Source organism: Polypterus senegalus, chromosome 17 (assembly GCF_016835505.1).
Source record: "Polypterus senegalus isolate Bchr_013 chromosome 17, ASM1683550v1, whole genome shotgun sequence".
Taxonomy (NCBI): domain Eukaryota; kingdom Metazoa; phylum Chordata; class Cladistia; order Polypteriformes; family Polypteridae; genus Polypterus; species Polypterus senegalus.
Window position 1 is genome coordinate 99,943,925 of NC_053170.1, and position 15,806 is coordinate 99,959,730.

The window sequence follows — 15,806 nt, forward strand, 5'->3', positions numbered from 1 at the left end:
TGGATTAAAAACTCTACAAATAGTCTGCTGTCATTTCGTGTTGGAATTCCTGACATTTTGTATAAATGACACTGATATTTTAATGTCTCAGGGTGTGGCGATGGCATTTCATCTTCTAAGGCGTTTCCTAGCCAAAGAGAGTTCCTTTAATGCAGAAGATGTGATGGTTTTTCATTACTTCATTTGCATGTGTGTGTAAGTCTGCCCGACCATAAATTAGACACAATTATGCAACAACATTTTGTGACTTTAACATATATGATCATAACTTGCTAATGGGACAAACAAAGTACTGTCTATCATTATAATGGGGGGCGGCCAGCAAGGCACTGGGAAGGAAGCGACATTATTGTAAAACACAAAAGGGCATGTGCCATAGTGAAAAAAAGCCATTTTAACTTGACTGTCAAAAAGAAGAGGGGCCATGAAGGGTGTCCATGCACCATCGGCCGCACTATACACATTGTACCTGTGCAGCCGAAGGGGGACCACACTGCGCCCCGCCGTTAGCGGCCGATCCTTCTAAACGGTCTTCCAAATTCACTTTCCTAACGCGCTCCTTCCTCTTCCTCTCGTGGTTACCTGTATGTCCTGTCCTCAAGTGCTGCTCTCTCACGGCGGCGCCGCTGCTAGTCAAGTTCCAGGAGGTGACAATGACAACTGGCTTTCCTTTGCCATTTCCTGGAACTTCAGCGTCTCCAGTCGCTGCGTCACGACGGCGCGCAGATTTCTTGGAGGTGAAGACAGGCTGGTCACGTGTTTAGCCCAAGTGCGCGAAGCTCTACGCATGCGTACGGCTGCGCGTTCCCATGATTTTAACCCCCGCCTGTTCGCGGACTCCTTTTTGTGTTTTGCAGCTGCTGTTGTACGGGTAGCGGCGCGGGTCAAAAGAAGCGGCCTTTCGGTTTGTTTCGCCTGTTCCCTTCTTCCTCATTTCTTCTTCTTAGCCCACCCCCCCCGAACCGCAAGCGCGAGGACTCAGTAAAGCCCGGCCGAGCTGTGAGCAGTGCGTCCGTGCCGAAATGAGGCAGCAGGGAGAGTAACTGACTGGCGCCTCCTCCTCCGCAGCCGCCTGCCCCATAAGCTCTCGATAGGCGTTACGGTAAGTTTTTCCTTTTAAAACACACAGACGCACACTCGGCCGTGCACGCGCCCGCTCGCTCCCGCAGAGGCACACGCTCAACCCTTCTGTCTGCTGCCCGCCCGGCCCGCTGTCTCTATTGTTTCAAGCGGCTGAGGGCCTAGGCGAGTGGCCGGCGCTGGGGACTGAAAGCCGTAAGCAGCCCGACATGGTAGCGCGTGCGGAGACGATAGCGGTCACCACGGTGATGCGGGGAAGCTGCCATTTCGGAATTGGACACAATAAATAAGCCCACAGTAACTTAGAAATCGTGTGCGGACGCCGTCACAGAGGCGACGCGTTTCCCTTTTACTTCTCAACAGCAGGTAAGCGACTCCTGTGACGCGGAGGCTCCTTTCGTTCAAGTCTTTTTTTTTTTTTATCTTGTACCGTAGGCTGTGTCTTCCACCGCGGTGACACGTACTTGGTATCCAAACTTCAACGTGAGGTTCGAGTTTGGGATGTTCGTGTTCCACACTTGGGGGCGGCCGGGCTTGGACTTTACTCGTCTCGTCTACCTGCGTGACAGACAAAAGGAGCGCGACGGTCGCGGCAGCCGCTAATCCGCTTGACGGAGCTTTCTTTTGACAGCAGCAGCGCCATGGCATTGTGGACAGGCCCGTCCTGCAGCGGAGCGGTCTGCCCCTCGTCGCCTGTCTTAGCTTGCCGGCACCCTCGAGTTTATTTACTTTGAAACGTCACGCGGGGGGCCGGGAAGCGAGAGATCGGTCATTGTGTGGCCTTTTAATACTCGGGGTAATCCGATAGGTGTCATCCGATCTGAAGAGCGACGCCTTAGTGACCGGGCTGGTGCATATGGGCATAGAGAGGGGACAGCAACTCGAGAGTTCGGTTTGGATGGATGGGACCCCCAAATCCGATTCCTTGTGTGCGGACGAATAAGGGGGACCTGGGGGAAAAAAAATACTGAAGTAAGGCAGTGTAGGTAGATCTCTGACCGGGCATGAAGTAGCCATCTGCCAGCTTGGCACAGGCGACATCCTTTTAAATATTTGAATTTATTAGTATGGGGTTTGCCCCCCCCAATATTAAATATTTTAAGGCCATATACTCTGCTGTGTTTTGTGTCTTGTTCTCCGACTGTACCCAGACTGATGTTGAGGGAGTGCGTGGCAGGTTGTACCATTCGGACATCTCACTGGAGCATATGGATTGAAGTCCACTTTCACAACAGCCACTTAATTCCCATATTTATTTATACATCATATTTATGTATTTTTACTTTTTTTAATGAATGGGTTGGCAGTGTGGATCTAAACTTTTAGTACAGGGATCCTCAATTACATTGTGGAGAACCGCAGCGGCAGCAAGTTTTCATTTTAACCAATTCTTTAATTAGAACCTGTTCAGAATGGTTTTTAGACATAGTTTTAGTTAAGTCACGCGTTGTGTTAATAAGAATCACTTAGAAACACTTTGAAATTACTTCAGTTTTTTTTTGGTCTGGCACCTCCTGATTTGTCAGTATGGAGGAACCCACCACCACATAGGGTGCTCTGCTTGACTCCTCTTAATGTCTTGCAATGCAAGATATTGAGTTTTTTGGCGTTTGTCTATTTTTTTACCTGTAGACCCAATAAACTAATTTTGAGACAAGTTGTGGACCATCATTTGTGCAGTAAGTGACTCTCTTATGATGAAGAGTAAACCTGCTGGTGTCTTCAGCAGAAATGACCAGAAGGACCTGAAGCTGCGCAGGCCGCATCAACCCACCTCCTAATGGGATACAAGGGACCAAAGTTACTCCTTAAAACTTGAAAGAAATGGGGATTAGTAATACAGACATGTCGAGTGTCGTTTTTATATTATTTCACAAGTCGGACATCATTGGAGTGTTCCAAGCCCTGTAAGAACCACTCTTAGAAGGTTAAAAATGACAAACGACACACACAAGCATGTGGGGGTATCGTTTTAGATTATTTCAGGGTCGGTGATTATGAATCTTCTGTTATTTTTCATATTATGCTAGGAGTCTAGCCTTCTGTCAGAGGGTGAAGAAAATGACCAATAAATTGAAATTGGATTCTGATTGCGCTGCTCCTGCCACATCCTAAAGTCATCCCTGCTGGGTCATTGGCTTCCCTAATCTGGCCTGGTGTGAGTGTGCCCTGCAGTCGATTGCCATTGTCTTCAGGTTTGATTGCTGCATTGCAAGTGTGTGTTGGTGTGTGTGTGTGTGTGTGTGTCAGGTAGAAGGCTGCTAACATTATGGGACAAGCGATGTAAATCTGGCCACTTTATGAGCTAATAATACTTGAGGGTTTGTGAAATAGCGAGCCAGTTATTTAAACTGCGGTGTGTGATTTAATGGTAGGTGTGGCTCGTGTGATACCCACAGGCCATCATGGGCGCACATGCCTGACACTGAGTAGCTCTGCCGTATCTTTGAAATGTGACTTTCTCCTGCCTGGTAGGCGCTGGACACAATGACCATTCATTCCACACATCAAACCTTTTTAATCCTTGGTGGGCCCACCCTTTGGTGCCACTTTTGGTCTGTTTGAACATTGATCACCATGGGTCACTGTGGTGTTTTCTCATTGTTTGCAGCTTTAAAACACACAGCTGTACGTGACGGACTTTAGTGACTGAGCACAGCTTATCCTCAGTCTGTCTGTCCCCACCGTGACACCACGACCTCCGCTCTTGTCATCCTGCGCGAGATGTTCACGTGAGGGGGTGCTTTCTCTCCATGCTGTGCCAGTAAGCAGCAGGTGTGTGTTTTTGTTTTTTTTTTTTGTTTACATTTTGTGGCCGTGATCCTCCTGACGAGTGGCACAGGTGCCCAGTGGCTCACTTTGTGGACTCCTTGAACTGATTATCTGATCTCGGCAGGATTACCGTCAGGAGTTCTGGACATTTAGAGTCTCTGTGTGTGTGTGAGAGAGAGAGAATGTGTGGATTTTCTGGGAGCATCCTGACTTTTTACTCCATTCCATGAGGAGCGTGTTCATTGATGTGCCGGTGTGAGCAGGCTAAGCAAGTTCTGAAGGTGGACGGACGGACTGATGAGCAGGCATCTCTTTATCGCCGGTGATTTTTACTTTACGCTCCATTTAAAGTTTCATTGTATTGGATTTTAAAATGTACATTGTGTAATACCAATCTGCTTTATTCATTTTTGCTTTGATTATATAAGTTATAATATTTAAACATCAGGAGGATGGGTGGTTTGACGTATTCCCACCTCTAATTATTTTTTTTTTTTTCTTTTTAAATGTACAGGATTTACAAACCAGAGGAGAGCATTCACTTCTCGGCCCCCTTTAGGCCCACCTGATAGTCTCACGTAGGACCCTCACTTCATCCCAGTGACCTGGCAGTTTGTTTCCAATTCCTGTGCTTTCATGTTGGAACGATCTTCCTGGTTTATTTTTTAAATTCTGTGGGTTTCTTGAGCACACAATTCATTGCTCAGCTGACAGAATTCCACAAAGGCCAATGCTCTTGGTGGTCTGAGTGAGGTCCCCAGTGCTGCCTTTTGTTGGCTTCAGTGTGTGTTTGTTACAAGCGAAGATGACCTCCAAAGTAGTGGCAATGCGTAACGTCTGTACACTGGGCTGAACTCTGACTCCAGGGGGACTTTTGTGGAACGTCTGAGCACCGTGGTGGGACCTTCAAATCAACCACCCGTTCAAAGTCAACACTGGATTGGTAGGATGCCGCGATATCCGAGACACAGTGGGTTCAGACCCCTTCATTTTCTGCACGTTATTGTGCTGTAGATTTCATTTTAAATGGGTAAGTTTGACATTTGTGTCCATCAATCTGCACTCGATAGCCCATAATGACAGAGTGAACGCGGGGTTTCAGAAATGTCTGTAAATTTATTCATTCCAACCCTTCATGCAGAACTTTGTAGACGCTCCTTTGGCAGTCTTCTTGGTAAGTCTCTATAAGCCGTCCACTCTGGAATTTGGCCGGTTTATCCCATTCTTCCTGGCAGATCCCCTCCTGCTCCTTTAGATTGGATGTCATCTTCGCGTGTTCTGTGAGGCTCATGGGCACTCGGGGACTTGACACCAAGCCACTCCACCGTTGTCTTGGCTGTATGGTTTAGGACATTGAACCTCCATGGCAGTCTGAGGTGACGTACACTCGGGAGCAGGTTTTCTTGGAGGACCTCTCGATATTTCGACCTTCCCTCACTTCTGACCAGTCTCCCTGCCCTTGTACCTCCATGGCATCATGCTGCTGCCATTATGGCTTAACATTAGAGATGGTATCGGGCAGGTGGTGAGAAGGGCCTGGTCTCCTCTGTCAGGTATAGTGCTTGGAGTTTGGCCCAGTGAGTTCAAGTTTTGTCTCGTCAGACCCACGAATCATTTTCCTCCTACTCTGCTAGCCCTTTAAACCAGGAGTCGCCAATTCTGGTCCTGGAGGACCACCGTGGCTCCCGAGTGTAAGAAAAGGGTTAGAAGGAAAAACTGCAGCCGCGGTGGTCTTCCAGGACCGGAGTTGGCGACCCCTACTTTAATCTTTCCTTTGCCTTTTACTCGAAGCTACCTTCCATCGAGCTGCTCGACCATGAATGCCTGCTTGATGGAGCGCTGTCGAGATGCTCATCCCTCTGACCGGTTCTCAGATCTCCGTATAGGACGTTTGACGCTCTCTTAGAGTCGCCATTGGGCTCTTGGTTACCACCCTGACTAAGGCCCTCAGTTTGGCAAGAAGGCCAGCTCTAGGAGCAGCTATGGTAGGTCCAAACGTCTCCCATTTCAGTTATTGAGGCCACTGGGCTCCTGGGAACACTCAAAACCTTAAGGGTCAGTTTGATCCCCTCACCCGGATGTGTACCTGACCACAGTTTGATCGCCGAGGTCTCCAGAGAGTTCCTTGGACCTCATGGCCTGTTTTTTTTTTTTGTCCTGACATGCAGTGTGAATTGTGGGACCCCCTCCTTATACTTCGGTACACATGTGCCTGTCTAAATGACGTCCAGTCAGTTCTGTTGTTCTCAGGCGGACTCCATCTTCTTGAGTGGGCAGTTAAAGGAAACAGGAGGGCCACAGCAAGGGGTCTGTATACCCGTAGAAGTGAGAGGTCTCAGTTTTCAACTTTTCATAAATTTGCAAACGTTTCTGAATCTGCCACTTTGTCATGAGGGGTTGAGTGTAGACTGAGGGGCACAAATGTGTTTATTTAAAGTGAAATCTACAACACAACAAATCGTGCAGACAGTGAAGGCTCGGACGACTTGGTTGAATGCGCTGTAAGTACGTGAGGGCCGCCTGTGAAGTTTTTAATTCATTTATTTTTTTATAACTTATTCATTGAGTGTGTGTTTTGTTACTGAAGATCTGAGCGCAGTTCTAATGGTTTTACAACTTTTATTAATTATAATCACTTTCTTTTGTCTCTTTTTAGACGTGCGAGGTTCAAAAGCGGTGCCAGTTCAGTTCCTTAGGGTTCCACTTACGGTGCATCTTTTGCAGTTTGTTCCCTCATTTCCTTTTTTCCTAGTAAACTGAGCCATTGTGTTTGTTCCTTTACCTTTCAGAGCTTGACATGGAGACTCCAGCACCTGAGCAGGCTGATGGTTTACATCTCCAACAAGACATTTCCCATGGCCTCCCGTCAGCCTTTGAACTTTCCAGAAAGCTCCGAGACGCACCTTGTAATGGAAGCGCACTCGATGCCCTTCACATGCCCTTCAATAAACCCAACTGGTATGGCATCAACTCGGGTAACAAGGCCGTCTTCCAGGACCCTGCCCCGCAGAATGACCAGGTCCAGCCGGATGATGCCTTTTCTAATACAACGGTCACCCTTTCTTACGTGAACCGCTCTCATATTTTTTCTCCTCATCAGTCCATAGGACAGCTTTCTCCTCTGTGTGCGCCAACGGTCAATGGGAAACTACATGCTGCTCCTTATGAGCCTAACATGCCCGTTTCACCCCAGTATGAAGTGCCTGGTAGAGATCAGTGGGACACAAACAGAGGTATTTGGAAGGACGTGAGTGCTTATGAGTCGGTGCCAAGCTCGAGCCAGCCTGGCCTTGCGTTAGCCGAGTCCAGTGTGCCGACCACTTGCCAGAAGGAAAGTGACAGGGCTTTACATCGTTTAGAGGAGTCCGTCTGTCAGAATGGAACTGCATCTGCAACACTGTGTGATCACGCAGGCCTTCAGCAGAACAATGGACACAATCATTGTGAAAACAACTCTCCTCTTGACGAGGACGAGGGGGACCACATGCAGAATGGGGCGGGTGATTCAGTTGCCGAGCCGTGGCTCGATAAAGCGACGCTGAACGAAACTGCCAGTGCACCGGCAAGTGTCGGCTCGAGTAACCCACATGGCTCTTTAGATGCAGAAGACCTTGGAGACGGGGAGAACATTTCAAGCCTTAACGACGTTGAAAGCCCAGTAAATGGGGAATACGGCACTCTAATAGCAAAAGAGTTTCCCGTGCCCACTACCTCAGATGATGAAAATGGAATCAGTTCAGGTTTTACTCGCACACTAAATTCTTTGTCGCCTAAGGATGAGTTTGATGATGTGGAGGCCGGAGCAGCTTCCACCCATGAGACTGAACCACACATCGAAGAACAAGGCAATATTCCTGTGGCAGAATCCTGTTCACCAGTTTTAGGCGATGGGGCTCGTCCACTGGAAGTCGCCGGCAGCGACCTTTCCGTCAAAGACATTGATAAGTGTGATCACGCCAGTGTGTCATCACCGATGGCGGATTCACCGGTTGCTGCCTCTGACCAAACCGATCTCCTCAATGGCTTGCCACAAGAAAGTATAGCTACTGATGGACAGAGCAGTGCATCTCAGGACCATGAGGCAAAGAATTGTGGAAGTTTCACTCTCAATGGCAAAGGCCGTTCACAAGAGAGAGCATTAGAACGGAAAATCCTTCCTCCCCGCCCTAGAAGGGGCATGCGACTAGAAGAAATAGTGCAGAATATCACTCCATCTCGACACAAAGCCTGCAGCGTCGGCAGTTCATCCAGTAACAAAGGCAAGATTTCGGAGCCACAGATCCCAGCTAGATGTCCTGAGAGTGAGATGACGTTTTCAGTTCAAGAACTCCCTTCATTTGATGCAGCAGTCTGCAGAGAGGAGAGGCCACCTGAGAACCCGAGTAGTAGCTCAGAGTCGGAAGTTCTCGCCGAGGCCAGACTATTAAGAAGCAAACCTCATAACTCGGACGAAAACGACCCTAAACCGTTCAGAGGTACTGTCATCTCCAAACCAATAGTTAGTACACTGAAAGGCTTTAGGCAGAAAAGAGCTGTCTGCTTCCGGGTTCATCCGTCAGCACCTGAACCGGTAAAGAAGGTTCTTAGGTCACCTTGTGAACCTGAACCCATAAAGAAGGTTCTTAGGTCACCTTGTGAACCTGAACCAGTACCAGTAAAGAAGGTTCTTCGGTCAACCTGCGAACCTGAACCGGTAAAGAAGGTTCTTCGGTCGACCTGTGAACCTGAACCGGTAAAGAAGATTCTTAGGTCGACGGCACAGCCCAAGCCGTGCACCCAAAGTGCTATATCGCAGCAGAAAAATGTGTCACACCAAGCAGTGCCTGTTGGTCCAAAAAAGCCTGGACAAAAGACGCGCAAGAGGAAGAAGTTCCAAACTGGGCAGTCAGCAGTGTTTGTTTCCAAAGAGCCAGAAATCAAGTTGAAGTACGTGAATTACAAAGAGGAGAAAAGAGACAACAGGGTGGACACGTTTGTACCTTACGTGAGGGTGGAAATGAACAAATACTCGACTTGCACTGTTATCAACTATCCAGAGGAAGAGAAGACAAAACTGAAAAAGGGAAAATCGACTTTCTCCGGCTGCCAGGCTTACAGCTCTGGGCAGGTCCCCACCACCTCATGCTTAGTGTTGGGCCGTCTGAGCACCGAATCACGGAGAAGAAGCCATCTGACATGTTGTCTTTGTAGAAGATCGGCCAATGCCAAGGACCTGGGAGACTTGCATGGGCCGTACTACCCTGACGGCTCTAAACCGTCAGCAAAAACCTGTCACGATGTACGGACTTTAAAAGACGACCTCGGTGTCGACGATTCGGATTCCCCTTTCACTGTCAGAGGACGAAGGCAACACCAAGCGGCTGCTGCTGCTGCCACCACCGCCGAGCCTCTCGGCAGGTCAACAAGACATGGCCAGTCGGCCACGATGGAGGCAGCACTGCCAGGCCTGAGGTGCAGGAGGAGCAGCGAGAGAGACTGCAAGAAGGGGAGTCCTGCTGCTAAAAAACCAAAGAGTGACTCAAGTTCAGATGACTGGTTTGGTCCACCACTGGTTCCGCTGGATGACTGCGAGTACTGGGTCCATGAAGACTGTGCCATATGGTGTGCTGGGGTGTACCTGGTTAAAGGAAAACTCTATGGGCTGGAAGAGGCGACGAAGCTGGCACAAGAGACGGTAAGATTTGCTTTTGTTCATTACCATGTCCCGTTTACCGAAGGTCTTGGCGTTTAGGTTGTTGTTGGGACATCTTAGTTGTGTGCTGTAAATTTAAATTCAATTCATGAAGGGAGGGTTGGCTTATAAAGACGTGAGTAGAGAAGGCAAGCAATTGCAGTAAGGAGGGCGTTGTTGTGGAGGAGTACCGTGTAGAGTGTCTGTGAGCCATCGTGAGAGATTTGTGAGCCATCGTGAATCCTGCGAGTTGAGTACTTCATTTCGTAGGCCAGAAATTCTTATTTACTGTTTCAAACTTGCATGCATACTCTCTGAAGCCCTCTTACTCCAGTTGTGGGTCGTGGTGTGAGCGATGGTCACAACCCTTGACGGGCCGCTGCTCCATCACAGGACACACACAGCTGCACTGGGACCAATTTGACTGCATCGCGATCCCTGAAGTTGAAATGTTGGTGTGCAGCTCCACTCCTCAACGCCGACTGCGGCCTTTCAACTCGCCGTAAAGGAGAAGGCTCAAGTCTGCCTGCTCGGGACGCTCGTCTGGTTTGTGGTGTTCTTTGGTATGAGGCCACTGCCTCATTTTTAGTCCGTTTGAGTTCAATTAAGCTTTCTAAATGTCAAGTAAAATTATTATTATTGTATATTTGTATTATTCATAGGAATGCGTCTCCCAAAAATATTTTTACTAGACATGGGAAAGTCTATGCCTTAATTTTTTTTTCAAATAATGTGGCCTGATTAATGTGTTAGATATTGTCTCATCCAATGGCCGGCAACGAGGCAAACCCCTCAGGCAGTGTTTTGGTCAGAGCAACGTTTTCGTGTGTTTCTTTTTAACAGTAATAGTGTAATGATCAGGCTGGTGATATGCTGAGGGTCATGTGGCAGGACAGCTACTAAGCGCTATGCTTTCAGAAGGTGAATGAAACATCTGAGTGAGAGGAGGAAGAGGTGGTCTCGGTAAAAGGGTGGAAGGAGCACGAGAGACGGGCTTGAGTGTGGAAGCACTTTTGCTTGTCGTCTGACGGGGCACAGGAGTCGCACGTGGGCGGATGAGAAGGAGCCACGTGGTGTGCACCAACGTCATGGAGAGAGTAAAGGGAGTGACCGTGAAAGAGCGGCGTGCTTCTGGGCTGCAACACTGGAGTGGAACACCGTTTAGGGTGTTAGACGAGTTGAGTGCAGTTCAAGTGAAGGCGATCACGGAGCTGCTTTTACGTCGGCCCCTCCAGTTGTTCTCGACCACTTGAGGTGTGCGTTGCTCTCAGCTCAGGACCTGGAGGGCACAACACTGCAAACTTATGTAGAGTAGAAGTATCAAGTTGCTGATGGTGGTGAGCAATTGAAGATCGTATCTGTGGAGTTTTAACACAAGTTTTAAGGTATGAGGCTTATTCTTTTAATTAAAGCTGCCCTCAGCAGTGCCCTTTTTGCCCTCCTTTTCAACTTTCTTTTTAGGAAGGCTTTCAAATTTAAAGTCGAATTTTGTTAAAAGTTCAGGTTTAAAGACATTGTTTGAGTTTAAACTATCCAGTCAGGTCAGGTTGGGGAGCATGCACTGGTACGGCAAGTTGTCGCACCCATCACATGACGAAACAGCTCGGAAATCCTGCTTGGAAACCCCCCACATGGTCCATGGAGTCCCACGCTTTGGAAATGACCCTCCAATCTGCCGCAGCCAGGTGTTACTTGGGCTTCCCCTCGGCCTGGTCCTTAACAGTGAGGACCCCATGAGCCGGATCACCCTCGGGTAATTGCGCCACATGGCCATAGTGCCGTAACGGACACTCCCTCACAATGCAGGTCATGTGCCTCATTCGGGACTCCGTGAACAACACCAGTGGGGCCCAGGGATTCTCCGAAGAGACACACATGAAGCAGTCCAGTCTTCGTCTCAGGTCACTGGATAGCGTCCATGTCTCACAAACAGGAGCACCAGGACACTGAAGACCTGGACCTTCGTTCTTTTACAGAGTGCCATCCACCCATCTCTTTCCAGTGATCTCATGACCCCCCGTAGTCTACCAATTCGTCTACTGACTTCATGAGAAGAGTCACCAGAGACATGAATGTCAGTAACGAGGTTGACACTCGGACAGACACACTGCTGATGGCCATGCTCAAGAGGTCACTAAAGGCCTGGGTTAACATAAAGTTAAAGTTTAAACTTTGAATTGCTTTGTGTTGATTCTACGTTAAATTTGTGATTCAGTGTGTATTTACTTCATGATTCATGTATTCATTTTAGAATTACATGTTTTAATCTTAGATGCGATTAATCACAATTAATTACATACATTTATGCGATTTTATTAATTTTTTTAATTTAATAATTAATTTTTTCATATGTTTCTTATCCCTTGTAGTTTGTAGTGATAGCCAAGGTATTCACTTCATGCAGATCAGGGATATCAAACTTTCTGATACAAGAGGTGTCTGTGGTGACCAACACCGGACAACAGCAAACTGTCAAAAACATCCACAGAACAAAAATGTGCGGCAACGTTACTCGTGTTGGATAATCGACGTCATGTCATCCAGTCGTTTGTATTTTTACTAAAATGTCAAATAAACCACTTCTGGTAACTGCTGTTGTGTTCGAAAATGGAACACACACACACACGGGCATGAAGGGGCATTTGACGTGAAGACGCGTTTCCCCACCTCTTTGACGGGTCAGCTGTCCAGCCCAGCAGCAGCTCATTCATTGGCTAACGTTGTGCAACACCAGATTATCGGGATTGCAAAAGGCAGAACTAGAAGTTCCTGAAGAAGAGCAGACGTATTTGTGCGGGTCTGAAATACTTCATCGAGCAGAGTTGCGTTCACCGGTGTGTAGCTCACTGCTGTCAATGTGAGGGTGATGATGGCACCTTCACGTCTCGGCGCGTGACGTTTTCATTCTCAAGAAAGTGAGTTATTTTATCGCTGTTTTAGTTCACAGACGTGTGTTTCGAATGTTGTAAACGTACAACGTGAGTGGTGGCTCTGAGGCTGGGGATCTGCACTGGCAATTGGTTCGAATCTCGTAAACGCCAATAGGGACTCTGCTCTGTTGGACCCTTAACTTGCAATTGCTGAGTGTTTTGAGTAGTGAGAAAAGCGCTATAGAAATGCAAAGAATTTATTTATTTACGACTGCGGGACTTAAAATGTGGAGATAGTTGTGGTTTTTTTTTTTTCTTTCCCATGGCTGTTTTTGATTTCTGTTGTCCAGCATTTGGTCAGCAGAGACTCCAATTCTATCAGAAACAGTAAGTCTGTCCATCACTACAAACTATGGGGGGATTAGTTAACATATAAAAAAAGAAAATTATTGGCCGGGACATTTCTTTAACCTCCTTAACGATGTTGCATTTATTTTCTCAAAAAAACATAAAATGTGTTGCATTTTTTGGCTTGAAAAATTACATTCAATCTCATCTTTCTACTGTAAAACATGCAAAAAATGTAATTAAAAATGTAATTAAAAATTAAAAGTACAAAGCATGATGATGCAAATAATAAAAATATGAAATGAATAATGATGATGATGCGAATACCGTACACCCTGTCAAACGTGTCTCTTGAGTGGTATGTCATTGAATGGGAGCACAGTGTGGTGTTGCAGTCATTTACCCAACGCTGCTCAGCAGAACGGCGCGTCTCAACAACAGTTCTTTCGATCGCATCATCATCACGAAATAACTTCAAGTAGGTAAGTGGATCTTGGCTTTCATCGTTCATTTCTATTCTATTACAAATTGTGCTGCTGGTTTGTTCCAAGCAGGGTCACAAGCACCCCCGATGTGAGGGTCCCTTTTGGGTTCATCAGAATCGCTTTTGGTTTCACTGCCTGAAGGCTGTTTCACTTCACCGTCGTCACTCGCTATCACTGCTCATATCGAGAGCTGCCGAAGAACGTTTCTTGTGAAACGCCATTGTGAGGCTACGAGAAGATGCATCAATGCCGTTACTTGGGTCTAACACTTCCCTGAGACATATCTGTATAGTTGGCTGAGTGACGCTAAGGACTAACGTTCGGGAGGTTAGGGTTAGGACCGCTTTTGGCAGTAAACCAGGTGTATCAAAGTGTGTCGTGTGTGTACCACGGAGGCTCCGGCCTTAGTTAGCCAGGCAAGGTGCTTGACTTTCAAGACCAACCTTTGTGCCCAGTCTGGTGGTTTCTTCTTTCTCGATTTCCTGCCTGAGTCGAAGTAACTTTGAACAGCAGTCGAAACGGCAGCCCTGACCACCCTGCAGTCTGACTGGGTCATAAAACATGAACACACTGCACAAACTCCAAAAGCTCCATGTGCCGTTTGAATGTGGGCAGAGCGCAGCCCGTTGAGAAATGTGCACTTGCTCATTCGGTGGGTGGCACATCTGAATTCTTTTACTGCCTTAATTGTTTTTTTTTTTTTTCTTTTCTGTCATTTAACCTTGTCTGCTTATCCAGTACCTCCATCGTCCCATAATACTCATCCAGTGATATTTAGAAATTTGTGAAGGTTTCTGCTTTGTCTCCATGTGCTCCATTGGGTGCCCCCCTAAATTCAGCACCTGCTTCAGTACGGACTGATGCTTATCGGTTTAGATAAGAGTCAGTTGGAAGACTTGTGAAGTTTAGAATTTTGACGACATGAAGTTGGTTTCCATGCTCAAGAATAAAGAGGTTTAACCTCCTTAGCCCCTTCTGTGCTCACACTGCGGGTCAGCAGAGCATCCAAGTGCCGCAAATCGTTCATCACAGACTAACAAACAGGGATGTGGAGACCTCTCTGACTGGACATGTGCAGGCGATTCACATATTAGGGATATAAATAAAATTGTTACCTATGCAAGTCATTTTTCTTCATAGCAAATTGAAGGAAATCCTTACTTTTAGCACCGTTGATAATAATACGGCAAAGAAGAAAAAGCCCAAGACTGCTTACCATGTAGAATATTCGATGTTCGAGCTCCGTTTTCGTTTTGCTCGCGTTTGCAGTTTATATTTAAAAGGAATACTTCCTAACGTGTAATTTTCCTTTTTTCTTAAATCCTAGTTCGTTAAGTCTTTGTAGATCAACATACAAGCACATCACGTTTACTTAGCAGTTACAGACTATTGCGCTGCTACGGATTGACAGGTCAGAAGAAGACACAGACAAAAATAAAAAGATAAAGCAGGGAGCACCAAACAAACTGCCATCAAAGCCCCAAGACGTGCTGCCTACAGTTCTCTCCTCAGGAACGCTTATGACAGAAATTTGCCACAAGATTTGTGGAGTTTGTCCTCAATTTCAGATGGAGACGAGATGTCAGCACGGACCTTTTGTCCGGTTGTGCTAAAGGACGTCACGCGCTGCACAAGTCTAAGGTCCTGTCAGAAACTACAGCCACTGATTTTACCAACACTGGAAAACTACATGGAAACAGAGTGCTGCAAAATGTCAACTCTCTCTGCTTCAAAACTCAAACTGGGAAAATGTAATGACAAGATCACAACAAATTCAAATAAAATGGCCTCCTAACAACTAACTAAAGCCTTTGAATTCAGGTGTCCATTTGCACATTTTTTAAATGCTTTGACTATAAAAAGCATATTTTAGATGGCATCCTCCAGAGAGTTGGCTGTCAGAAGGTTAACCATTAAAAGCAGTGAGAAGTGATGGCTGCCGCTCGCTAAGCATACAGTGGTGCGTGAAAGTTTGTGAACCCTTTAGAATTTTCTAGATTTCTACATAAATATCACCTAAAACATCATCAGATTTTCACTTAAGTCCTAAAAGTAGATAAAGAGAAACCAGTTAAGCAAATGAGACCAAAATATTAGACTTGGTCATTTATTTATTGAGGAAAATTATGGAATATTACATATTAGCGAGTGGCAAAAGTATGTGAACCTTTGCTGTCAGTATCTGGTGTGACCCCCCTAAACGTTTCCGGTAACTTTTGATCATTCCTGCACACCGCCATTCCTCCGTACAGAACAGCTTCAACTCTGGGATGTTGGTGGGTTTCCTCACATGAACTGCTCTCTTCAGGTCCTTCCACAACATTGTGATTGGATTAAGGTCAGGACTTTGACTTGGCCATTCCAGAACATTCACTTTATTTTTCTCTAATCATTCTTTGGTAGAACGACTTGTGTGCTTAGGGTGGTTGTCTTGCTGCATGACCCACCTTCTCTTGAGGTTCAGTTCATGGACAGATGTCCTGACATTTTCCTTTAGAATTCTCTGATATAATTCAGAATTCATTGTTCCATCAATGAAGGCAAGCTGTCCTGGCCCAGATGCAGCACAACAGGCCCAAA

The 15,806-nt window shown here is 46.7% G+C and overlaps 1 protein-coding gene across 3 annotated transcripts in view; it reads left to right on the plus strand.

Moving 5' to 3' along the window:
* The first annotated feature begins 849 nt into the window (after positions 1-849).
* The window catches only part of si:dkey-94l16.4 (transcription factor 20), a 29,668-nt gene continuing 14,711 nt past the window's right edge, over positions 850-15,806 (plus strand). The window contains exons 1-3 of one of the 3 annotated variants that reach the window (XM_039739298.1): positions 1,119-1,446; positions 6,642-9,526; positions 14,554-15,012. In XM_039739298.1, coding sequence (XP_039595232.1) covers positions 6,650-9,526; positions 14,554-14,571 — 2,895 coding nt within the window. In that variant the 5' untranslated portion in view covers positions 1,119-1,446; positions 6,642-6,649 and the 3' untranslated portion in view covers positions 14,572-15,012. The other 2 variants (XM_039739297.1, XM_039739296.1) reach the window with 2 other exon arrangements.